Source organism: Lissotriton vulgaris, chromosome 5, assembly GCF_964263255.1.
Source record: "Lissotriton vulgaris chromosome 5, aLisVul1.2, whole genome shotgun sequence".
NCBI lineage: Eukaryota > Metazoa > Chordata > Amphibia > Caudata > Salamandridae > Lissotriton > Lissotriton vulgaris.
In genome coordinates this window covers 1,914,459,526-1,914,472,550 of record NC_141693.1, presented here as the reverse complement: position 1 = coordinate 1,914,472,550, position 13,025 = coordinate 1,914,459,526, and the positions used below count along the sequence as shown (strand labels likewise).

The following is a 13,025-nucleotide window of genomic DNA, read 5'->3' as shown; positions in this document are numbered from 1 at the left end:
CCACCCCAGGGTTTACGTGTTTTTAAATATGTTTCTTTACCTGTTCTCTCTTGGCAGCATTTTATAGAACTAGTGTCCAAAAAAGTGAAGTGGCAGCATTTGAGTGCAGCCCTGATGAAACTGCTTAACGAAACATAGCAGTGAAACATGTCGGCACTGGCAGTAGGTAATGGTATGCATGATTAGCTACCAGCCTTTTTAGTATTTAACAGCACACGATCACCGCCCTACGAATAAAATTGGTTAAGGGACTGGTGTGCTGTGTGTGTTTTTAAGCACTCAGTTATATTTGTGTTTGTTTGTCACGAGCAGATTTTTCTGCACTTCACTATTTGTCACTTTAAATGTTGTTTGTTTTGGACACGTCTTTTCTTTCCTCTCACTTTTCTTTGAGAAGCAAGTGACCACTGATGATGAGACAGGGGCCTGTCTGGAAATTGCATACCAGTTACCCCGATGGTGGTGTTTCCGTGAGGGGTCATTTGCTTCTCGCACATTTTTTCCTCTATTAAGAGGATTGTCTAATGTTTGTGGTGGACTTGTGTGACCAATTCTGGGTTGGCTCACTTCGAGTGGGTGTTCTGTGGTGTTGCCAGAGAGAACAGATTTTTTAATGTGAGCGGAGCACAGTACATTACCTCCTTATAATGTGTAAGAGTGTAGTGGGGAGTAGGATTTAAAAAAAAAAAACCCTGGTTGTTACTGTTACATTTGCACGCTATTGGACTGGGTCTTTATTTGAATTGTAGATTGTGAGTGGAGGGCGACCCTTTCCGTATTCCCTCTTAGCTCCTTAAGTGGTTTGAACAGTTTTCCCCCCTCCCTTATGAGCAGAAAATTCCTGTTTCAGCATTTCTTGCCTTGAGTTAGTTTTGCAGAAATGTTTCCATGCCCTGGAGTAGCAGAGCCTCGGCTCTGTGACCTTGAGGGGAGATAACAGTGTTGCCTTCGCAGGTGCAGATGCCTCATGTATGAGTTCATTGTTCACCCTCTGCTGAGCCCAGTACTTTTCCAGTCTGGGCGTGGTTTTACTCTGCCATGCTATGTTATAATGTATTGCTGTGATGAGATGAGGCAGTCCTCTCGGCGCACTCCCTGGGGTGTAGACCTGACAAGGCCCATCTGCAGTTGAATATTATGGCCAAATAAATATATTACTAATTCTTCTCCACTGCCTGGCTGGCTTATTATATGAGAATGATAGATGAGTGAGGTAAGTCGCTCAGGTGGATTTGAGCCACGCTTATCACCAGTAACAGCCACCTTATCGACCACCACTGCTTTGGACTTCATAATATAATGTGCTTCCCTAACTCTGAAAAAAAACTTCTTTATGTATAAACCCAAATATACCATCAAATAGAAGGGATCTCGATCAGAAGTACCTTAGCCCCATGCCTCTATACGGCCAACTTCGAGTAAAGAAACATTTTCTCTTCTCCAACACATTCCAGGCAATTATTATCTTATGGAAGCGGTAAATAAACAACATCCTCGTCTTCTGGAAAGGAGACAAGACTATCTCTGGGGCCTTTTGAAACTGGTACAACTCCATTAACCCCTTATTATGTTATACAAGATCGATCTCGGACGAAGAGATCCCATTTCTGGACCTTTGAATCTGTCTCACTCAAGGTCAGATACACACCAGAACCTACAGGAAAAACACAGATTGTAACAACCTTTTGTCTTTTGAGAGTCACCACCCTAAAGCTCTTTGTGAGAACTTCTCATATGGTCAATACCTTCGTGTCCGGAGGAATTGCAGCAGCTAGAGGGGACTATGACAAATAGGCCAAAGACATCAGCAAGAATTTACTTGAAAGAAACTACCCTCCAAGAGTAATTAGACATGCTGAAAAGAAAGCCCACAACAACAACAGAGAGGCCCTACTAGAGAACACAACATGACCTAAGGATGATGCCATGACGTGTCACCACTTTTACGCCCTTATCCAATAAGGTGAAAAACATAATAATAAAACTTTGGAAAATCCTCAATACAGGCAAATTGGATCTTGAACGACCATGCTTCGCCTTCAAGAGAAGTTCGATTTTGAAGGACCAACTGGTGAATACAAAACCACAGACCAGAGTCCAGATCTCAAACCACCCGTGAGGTGGCACTATCTATGTGGGAACTGCTCTGCATGCACCTCAACCGAACACTCTAAGACAGTACAGTTGGAATTGTTGTCCTGGACATAGAAACAACACATGAATTGCAATATCAAAAATTGTATTTATCTTATACATGCACTTGCCATATGCTTTATATAGGGATTGCAACTAGGCCAATAAAAATATGAATAGGGGAACACAAGAGTACTATAAGATGTGGAAGCAATGCCACTAAGATGTGTAACCACTTCAATGACCTGAAACACTCCACTGACTACTTGAAATGGACGATCCTAGAATCAAACCCATTGTGGAACAAAGCTGGATGTTCCGCCTCCACACCAATCATGAATGTCTCAATTATGATATTGCTTGGATCTAAATGTAGGCTCCCGGCCTCGGGCACCCACGACATACAGCAATACGACTATGAGGTGATTGAACAGATACTTTGGCCGCCCCATGACACTTCAGATATCCGTCCATGATATACCTCTGGATGCTACAATAAGACTAGGGTTGTTCATCATCACCTTACATAGAGGGGTACAGTTTCGGCCCATCTATACCACCAACATTTGTAGATGGTCTTGGGAATTAGACGATAACAGCTATTAGAATATATCTGTCCTTTCACTCCCATCACTAGCCCAGGAAACTGTGTGGCTACATATCACAGCCACCTATGACATATAATCCTGTTATACTTATTTCAAGATTCTCATAGGCTCCACTCTCCACTCATTAACTATAATTTAGAGTCTCTTCATTATGACAAAAGAGCAACTCCAACATGGCCCCTAATGATCAGTACCAACTGCATGCGACGGGCCATCCCCAACATGTCTTTTTGACATGCTGGTTCCAAGACAACATAGTTAAGAGTCATTCCAATTATGGCCACTTTGCATACAAACATACACAGAAATCAACTTTATGCGACAAGGCAATCAAGAACATATCCTTCTGACATATTCTCTATTTGCAACTTTAAGAAACAACCACTTCAATATGGCCACCAGACATGCACAATAGAAAAGAGACAGATTAACGACCCTCCCGGTCTAATCCTGCCGGCGAAACTCCTTTAAGATAGGACCTCATTTTTTTGAAACGCCATTACAAAATGCGATTTACTTACATTTATGCTGCACGATGTCTATTTGTTTCACTGGGTAATTGTTGTAAATAGGTTAGGTAGGCTGCAGACACGTCTTCAGGTTATTAAGATATATTTATTAAGTTAGACAGAAGAGCAGTAAAACCTCACAGCTGAGCAGTTGGTCTGGTCAGCTGTGAGGTTTTACTGCTCTGCTGTCTAACTTAATAAATATATCGTAATAACCTGAAGACGGGTCTGACACTAAGAAAGGACTACAGACACCAAGTAGCCATATTGAACCAAGTAAGAATATACAACAGTAATATGTATTAGTTGCACAGTGGCACCAATTTAACAAACAAGGCTGATACCTCATTGGACATCCAACACTGAGACAAGTAGGTATCACTCATAGGGCACTTGTATCAACGCAATTGAAGAAAGACTCACCCATTATTTTTCTCAAGAAGACGCGCCACAGATCTTTTTGACCACCAGCGGCGCGAAACATGTTGACCAGAGTTTGACCCTAATAAGGGTATGAATGACAAGCTACTAGGGTATTTTATTACCCCATTAGTAGCATTAACCTATGAAGGTTTATAAATCTGATAGGGGAGTCAAGATATTAAAAATTTCAGTGATATCCCTAATCAGTTTTAACTCACATCACAGCACACCCAACACCACCCCACATAGACTATCACTCATCATACGGCAATAAAAACAAAAGTTCTCCGCCAAAGTGACCATTCGGTGGACCCACAGGGCATCACAGCGTCGGCCTGATGAGGAGCAACCACCCTATGATGAAGCGTGACTTCCCTCAGGGTGTGTGAGGGCAACATGAAACAGCCTTGTTGACTGCCACTATAAATGTGTCTAAAAACAATAAGCCTCTTTTGTTCTCCTCGTCTATCTAGGAACCGTGACCTAAAGTTTTCGCATTTTTCTTAACCCCAGGAGCACGGGCACTGGACCTCCTTCCTGCTGCTAGTCCCCCCCCCCCCCTCATATTTTGTGATAGAGTGCCAAGACTCCTCCAGGCAAAAGCCTGCTTTACAAAATACATTTTCAATAATTTAATCTTTTTCAGAACTTGGGTCAAAAGAGGTAGGGTTGCGAAGGCCAGAACACATATCATAGGGACTCTCTTTGTGGAAAGTCGAATGTGCAAAAGCAAAACTATTGGCGCTGTGCCACCTTGCGACACAGACATCATTACTGATCTGCCAGATGCTGTTGGCTGAGCTCGTCTGCCCTGGCATTCATAAGGTGGTTCAAGACAAGGGAAATGACCCAATGCTCCAGCTAACTCTACAGGGCCTCTTGGCAAAGGACCCAGGGCCATACTCTGCCCTGCTTTTTGCAGTACCACATGGTGGTGGTGTTGTCCTTGGGAACCTGCACAAGCATTTCTTTGGTAGACTACAGGAAGGCCTTCGACACCAATTGCCTGCAATGGCAACAGATTGATACAGAGCCAGGTTTCTGCCGGAGACCAGGTTCCTCTGATCGCTACCTCGCTCAGCTGCCCTCCCCATCTATCACCACCATCAGTTCTGGGTGGAGAAGAGAGCGGAGTCTGCCGCTGGTCCAACTGGGCTTGTTTGGGCAGATGATGTGCAGTCTTCGAAGAAATCAGAATGGCATCCAACAGATTTCCTTGGGGCTGGGCTCACTGGAACTTGAGATTCCATTGCAGAGCCCGCATGTCCCATCTGGTCTACTGGATAAGAAAACTCAGCTCTGCGCACACAGATATAAAGGATAGAAGGTGAAACATCTGGATCATAACATGAATGTCCATGTCTTGTTACAACAAAGGATAATAACTGACAGCTCCTATGAAAAGAAGCCTCTAAGAAGGAGTCAGATGTGACTTTGACTCATTGACTGAGAACTACAACAATGTTAGGAGGTTTACTGTCTTGTAGAGGTGTTCTACAACTGAATGTGTTGAGCCTACTTTCAACAACAAGACATGAGGTAGGAGAAAACTACCATTTACAACCTTCAAAGGTGCATAGCTACGACTTCCATGACTTTCATGAACACCCTGGGGCACTAGTGAGGTCAAGGGGAGCACTTCAAATTGAAAAATGCTATTGGCTGCCCTGGAACAGCAGGAAATGCCTGTGGGAATGCATGATGACTATATGGAAATAGGCATCCTGCAGGTCAAATGATACAAGCCAATCGCTCGGATCCAAGACAGAGAGAATCATCAGCCCATTTTCCTATTATCATTCCAGGCTGAAAGCCCAGAAAAACATTAATAGCCCATTATGAGAGTACCTAGAATCTCACAAACTCCTGCAATTGTCTCAATTGCATTGCCCTCCGAGCCACAGTACGGACTCTGTACGCCTCGGAATCTCATAAAACCTAAAACAGACATTAGACAGAGGTGGAACTGGACCACTCATCTTTTTGAATCGGAGTGCTGCTTTTGACATTATATCACACACTACTCTTCTGAGGGGACTCTAGAACTGTGGCGTTACTGGTAAGGCCCATCAGTGGCTCACTTTTTTCTTGGAGCATCGGTCTTTTCAGTTTGCTTGTAAACCTTATGCATCCACAAAATGTTCCATAATTTGTGGGACGCCAAGGACTCTTTTCTGATGCCTTTTAATGTCTGTGTCCACCCTTTAGTGGAATCTTTTTATTTTTCCATAATCACTAATGCGGACGATACTCAGATAGTATTCTCCTTGACTCGGGACTCAGATAAGTCCCTTTCAACTCAAACTTCGTTTGGAAGCGGTTGCCCATTGGAAGAGGCTGAATTGCCTCAAACTCAATGGCAGCAAAACTCAGATTTTGATAGTTGGGTACCAACCGAGCCTGTGGGATTCAACTTTGTGACCGCACTTATTAGGGTCCTTGCAGCAAGTCATAAAGGTGGTGCAGAATGTGGGAATATCGTTGGCTAAGGAACTGAGATTAGACGATCAGACTAACACTGTGACTGGATGTTGCTTTGGTATGTTGAGGTGCCTGAGGAAGATTTTCTGGCTCCTGCCTGCTTCAACCTAAAGGGCCATTGTCCAGGCACTGATCATATCACAAATATGGTATGGCAATATTCTGCATCTTAGTGCTTCAAAGGTCTCAACCAAAAGACTCCAAATAACCCAGAATGCAGCCGTACATGTTCATGGCCACATATTTAGGTGCGGAACTGTCTTGACTCAGCTGAGGAACCTCCACTGGCTGCCTCTGGCAAAGCGCATCCAATTCATAGCACTTTGATTTGTCTGTACTGTGCTGTCACAATCGAAACCTCATTATCTGAGGCACTTTGTGACTTCTTACTGTCTTTTCTAGATTCTTGCACTCTGCTAATCTTAGTCTGGCTCAGGTACCACAGATTTGCAGACAGGGAGGGCATTCCTTTAGATATTTGGCACAAAAACGATGTAACTCCCTCCCTCTCTACCTCCGCCTCAGTACGACAGAGGCTTTATTCTGCAAACATCTGAAGACTTGCCGGTTTTAAAGGGTGGCTTTTTCTTCAGGTGGCTGAGATTCTATTTGGGTATCCATGTGTTTTATATCTTACAATAGTAGTAGAAATCTGGGTCTGCGTGAGCATTTGGAATCTGTCCTTCTGCAGTGGGCGGAGATCTAGGATAGATCAAAGGCCTCCATCCATCTTCGAAACAATGATATAGCAGGAGTAACAACTCTTTCTTATTTAAGAGTCGAGAACTCTATTGATGGCTCCTTGCATTAGAATGGATAGAGGCTTGTCTGAAACCCGCTTCAATGTGGGAGGAAGGTGCGGCGGGCAGAAAGAAACATCAGGGCAAAGCTGCTGAAAGATTTGAAGGGCCTATTTGTCAAGAGTGATGACTCACGACCTTTGGAGAAAGTGCTGGATCCTGCCTCTCTGGTGGATGCCTGCTACTAATGGTAAGCTACAGAGGCTGGGAAACCGAGTACACAATGCAGTTGTTACCACGCAGGTAGGTAACAAAACGGTTGTTACAACGACCGCGTTGTTACCATGCGTGGCTTTACATCTCAAGTCGTTTCAATGACTTGCGCTAGGTGGCGTGCAACACTAGGGAATGTGTTGGATTTTAAGTCCAACACATTCCCTGCTGTTGCGCTAACTGGAGTAGGAATAGTAATGTATACTATTCCTAAGTCCAGCGCGCCATCTAGCGCAAGTCGTAGAAACAACTTGCGATGTAAAGCCATGCGTGGTAACAACAGTGTCGCTGTAAGGACTGTGTTGTAACCTACTGCGTGGTATTTGCTGGCGTAGTAACGTCATACATTCAAAGAGGCTTGATGGCTGTGGCAGCAGGGGAAGTGGACCGGGAGAACTGATAACAATGATGACCTGCTCGCTGCCTGCAAAATCCCCAATCAGACGTCTAATGGACTTGAGTGACTGCTGTAGGGGATGAGGAGACTGGCAGTGCCTCTACAACAGCACCCTGGAGTAGCCTTGGAATTTCCGGAATTTGTGCAGGAAACAGTTTGGCAGTTCTTCCAAGGCAGAAATGGCCTTTTCTCTTTACTGCGTCTTGCCCATTCTGAATAAACTGAGCTAGTCATGTCTTCAGGTCTTCCTGGGCCGTCGGCAAGATCTTCTTGGCCATGTCTCAGAGGACAGGAGCATAGACCCACTGCAGTTTTAGGAGGGGGTATGGTTCTCTTGACTTAACTTAAGACCTCTCTCTGTAGTCTCTGCTCGGTTATTACAAAGTGCAATTCTTGGACCTTCTCATTTAGTTTAGCAGAGCTTTATAATCTCTCTTATATTGTGAGATCAAGTTAATAAATTTCCACATCTATGTACAGTTCTAATCTAGTTTCTTTTCCCTTCTTAAATTCTAAATTTGTAGTTACATTATTTTTAACTAAAAACAGCACATTTCTAGCAACTTTAGAAAGTTAGGTTTTCCTTGACTGAAGCTCCTGGGGGCTAATTTCCATTGATCTGACAGCAGCAGGCCAGCCATTGCTTGATGTAATGAGGTGTGAAAGCTGCCTCCAGAGCAGAAATAATGTCTGGGTGTGGGAAGCTGTTAGTCTTCCCTTATAGGAAGACCAGCCTTGGTAGATCCAGGATCTTCATTAACTTGTAAAGGGCCTGTACTCTCACAAGTAAATGTAAGGTAAGTCCTTGGGAGGGCACCCTGGCTGGCTATAAATTCAACTGAAAAAACCTAGCTAGCTCCAATACCAGTTTTGATTCACCACAAAGGGCGGGGGTACTCATTTCCCTGAGCACACCTCTGGGTGGGCACAAAGACTCTGCACAAGGGACTAAGGGCCAGATGTAGGTAAAAAACATTTACCGATTCTAAAATACCGAATTGTACCGATTCGGTATTTCAAAATCGGTAAATGGTATGTAGGTGCCAACATCTGGATTTGTTACCGAATCCTTAACACTTCTTTAATTACCGATTCGGTAAATACCGAATCGGTAATGTCCATTCATTCCTATGGGCTTTGAAGCCCATAGGAATGATTAGGCATTACCGATTCGGTATTTACCGAATCCGTAATTAAAGAATTCACAAGGGTGCAGGGGGTGTCACTTTTACACCCTCTGGCACCCCCAAAACAGGCACAGGTGCCATGTGGCAGGCATACCTGCCCTAAGGGCAGGTCTGCCTGTCACATGACATAGGTGTGCATGCACACATGTGCATGCACACCGGAATCGGTATTTTACCATCAAATTGGTTTTGATGGTAAAATACCGATTCGTAAAGGCTCCTGGGACTCTGAAGAGTCCCACCTACATATGGGTGGCTTCAAATCGGTAAATTTACCGATTTTTTATTTTACCGAATTGGTAAAATTACTGAATCAGTAATTTTACCGATTCGGTAAAATATTGCCCCCTACATGCCAAATCTTGCAAACCGGTCGGTAACGGCCGAAAATACCGATTTTCGGCCGGTACCGACCGACCTACATCTGGCCCCAAGTGTTTCCACATCTTGTATGTAAGGAATAAGGCGCAATTGTGGGACTGTTTGCAGTAGGGCAAACAGGAACTGCTAAATAAGTGGATAGGGTTGCATCTGGGAACTTTTACCCGACTAGCTAGTGCCAACAATAAATGCAGCGCTCAAAGGAACACTCTGCAGATCATTGGACCTGTGAAAGATCACCTGCTGTTTGAGACATGTGAGGAGACGTGAAGGGCTCAACATACTCCCACTTACACCCAGGACAAAAAAGTGGAAGCCAGGATCAGCTGGCCCTCCTGTGTGTTTGCAGGGATACAACAAGCTGCACTGGATCTTTTTCCTAGAAAGAGCAGTTGTAACTGGAAGAGGACGGGACCCTGCTAATCAGCTCTGCTGGTAAACATTCTGACCCCTAAGTGATGTCCAAGGTTCCTGGGGCCCTTGTCTGTAGATAGCCAAACCACTGGAGGACCAGGACTGACCAGAGTCAATCTGCTCCAAAGCGCAACTTCACTGGACAAGAAAATCAAGTTGGTGACGCTCTGAGGTTTTGGCCGCTCACACGGCCCTTTGAGTGGATCTTTATGACAAGCCTACCCGACTTAAATGAGAACGTCCTGGATTCAGCCCACAGCCCTTCCCCGCGGGAGGATTCTGAGCTCCAAAAGATCAAGTACCAACTTTCCTGGGTGGCAAATTTTAACCTTCTTGGATACAGTCTGCAACCCTGCCCCACAGAAGAATTTTGACTTCCATTTCAGAGACTAAGTCTCAACTAAAAGATTTGACTTGGGTGGACCTGCACCCCCCTTGAACAGTGACTAATGATTTACTTTCAGTTAGCTTTTTTTCTTAATATCTTTCAAAATTAATTACTGCGGTTTAGATTTCTGACTTTTTTTAATGTCATTTTAGTTGTGTTTTTGTCATTGTCTAACTGCTTTGGTACTACTAAATGCTTTACACATTTCTGCTAAGCCTGTCTGCTGTGTGTCATAGCTATCACGGGTTAAGCTCAGGTTTACATTTCTGAAACCTTTGCCTGGACCACACAAGTTAATGCCTCTATTTCTCGTGGTGGACTACCATCCACTCCAATTAATAATCCACCTTGTTACACTATTCAGGTATTTAGAACTACATGGAAGCAACGATTCCTTCCTGGGTCACACGCCCCAATTAATTTGGAAATGCAGTAAAGTTTCTCAGATCTTGTTGCCGCATCCAGGAGACCACATTCTATATGAAAGAAAGATGTGAAGCATGCTCTCAAAGACGTCTCTGCGACACTCGTCCTGATCTAGAGATTCCCAAAATACAGACTGCAGAACACATTCACTGACATCCATGCAACCGTACATGGATGTCCGCACACCACATAGATCTTCAGTTCAAATGCAGTGAGCTGACACAGGCCTCCTTTGGATTACAGCATTACAGTCTCACAGTGCGGTCTGTCCAGCCAGACTTTCATTAGCACCATTTACAACTCCTCCATTCTTGCTATACTCATAATCTTCTTTTCTCTCGCTCTTTATTTTCTTTCACTTCTGAAAACAATCCTTTATTTGTTTACACGACCCTCCAACCTAACGTCACAGAACAAGGACAGCACTTGTGTAACCTTTGCCTGTGTGTAAAGTATTCTTCGTAGGATGCATTTGTTATGAACAGTTCTTACTTGGGCTTTCCCTTTCAATCTTATGTCAGTTTACCTTTTAATTCCAAGAGTTTATCCTGCAGGGAGGAATTTTCTCCAATGCTCTTCAGAACCTGCTCCACAGCCACATCTTCTGGAAGTTTCTGAGCCTTCACGTTATTACACCTGTGGATTACAGAGTGATGTAGTAAATGGTCCTCAGCAGCATACTCTGCTCACTCTCACTGCATCCTTTAGTCTACACCAAGGAGTAGCACACTCTTTAGAATCTCATTGCTACATCTTAAGAGGTTTTCTCTTATGGATCTCACTGCACTCTCAACAGCCTTTTCTCTGGGTCCTGGATCAGTCAGTGGTTACAGGAAATGTTTGGTTCTCAGTCTTTCACTCTGAATTTGTTCCCAATCTCCAGTCACACAAATAAATGAAGCTAGACAAGATGGTGCTGCTAAGATACAACAGCCTTTGTTCCAGTTTCTCAGCAGGTGCAATGAGGCACAACCCAGTGGGGTTCAGACCAGATCCCTGCCAATTTACAAAAGCCCAAATGTTTTATGGTATAACAGCACATGACCATAAAAGACATGCTCATACAAATTGTTTTGCAGAGCAGATTCACAAAAGGAGAAACCATAGTCTTACATACCTAAACCCCTATATTTTAAGTGCCACCATTAAACACAGTAAGAAAGTTTCATGTCTCTACTCTTAAAATAACAAAGTAGGTGAGGGTAATGCCATGGTAACGCAAAACACAACCAAAAAAGGACACATGATTCTTGTAATCGAAAACAGGGCACAAATAAAGATTCAGAAAGAACCCCACACCATGCTATACGAGAGCCGAGCATCACACAATATGGGCTATGAGGACTGCCATTAGGTGACAATTAGGAGCATCACAAGATGCATACAAGCAGTGGTATCCAAGCTTCAATTGCAGGATACCAACAACAAAACCTACGGGTCCTTGTGCATGTGTTGAAAACTGCACTGTAATGTTTTGGGTAGATTGCTGAAGCTGTTTACATTTTCTGATTTTATGTGCCCTACGTGAAAAGGTTTTTGGATTTCTGTATAAGGTTTACAGATTTATAGGAATCCAAGTTCTCAAGATAATTTTATGAGGTTGTTTGCTGAAAAGACATGTGGAGTCACGTCAAGTTACAGGTTAAAGTCCTGTGAAACCCTTCATAGTCTGGTTGTCTATGAACTCATCTGGGTATTGTTGTTTATTCTTTTGTGCATTAGGATAGACACGCTGACTCTAAAGGTAGGTTACCGCTTATCTATAACCTATATTGGTGTGGATGAAAGCACTTAAGGTATTTTTCCCTTTCTGTAGTGAGTTTTATTTTTCAGTTCCGTATCCCAGTGAGCAGACAAAGGTCTATTTGTTTTGGTTCCTGCATTGTGTTTCAAGTCTCGATTTGCTCTGTTATTGTGATTGGTTGTATTGGTGTTGTGGGCATTGTGGGCTCGGTTGAGATTTCAATGGGTGAACTTTTGAATAAATCTGCGATTCTGGCTAACGGAGGAGAGTCTCCACCCTCAATTGGTACCCCGCCTAGGAGATGCTCTTGGATCATGGATTTCATGCAAGTTTGCGGCTTAGAAAATGGAATACAATTACTGCTGGCAATAAAAAGTTTCCGTATATTGTGTATGGTAAAGTTGATGTGAAAAAGATTGAGAATTTGAAGCGCGCCATGATTGGGATGAAACGCAGCTCTGACTGGCACAGTTTGAAAGCTTGAATGAGTGGGACTACGCAACGAATGAGAAAGCGCAACAAGAAAATGCTGAAAGCGCAAATTGGTAAGGATCAGAAGAAACACTGAGACAAGACTGTGATTACTGATAAATAAGACAAAAACAAAACAGGAGATAACAAAAATGAGAACAATCTCAAACCCCTCCTACCTCTCACCTCTTTATGTCCCACCCCCTTCCCCTCTAATCGTCACAATTGCCCCTCCGATGGTCCACCCTCTCCATCTGACCTCCATTCTCAAACGCCACCTACCTCTCACCTCTTTTGACCCATCCTCCTCTCCTCTCCTTTTTCCTCTCAACTTCCTCCCCCATCATGCCCCCCAATCTTCCATCCCCACTCCCCCAGATCCCGCATTCTCTAGACATGGTCCCAATTCCAGGACTATCGTATACCCATCCAATCTATCCAAACATGCCA

General features: G+C 43.7%; 1 protein-coding gene across 2 annotated transcripts in view; it reads right to left on the bottom strand.

The window, feature by feature from the left end:
- LOC147717709 (E3 ubiquitin-protein ligase TRIM39-like) overlaps positions 1-13,025 on the bottom strand; it is a 141,163-nt gene that overhangs the window by 65,644 nt on the left and 62,494 nt on the right. The window contains exon 5 of one of the 2 annotated variants that reach the window (XM_086924493.1): positions 10,887-11,010. In XM_086924493.1, coding sequence (XP_086780619.1) covers positions 10,887-11,010 — 124 coding nt within the window. The remainder of the gene's footprint in view (positions 1-10,886; positions 11,011-13,025) is intronic. The other variant, XM_086924492.1, reaches the window with a different exon arrangement.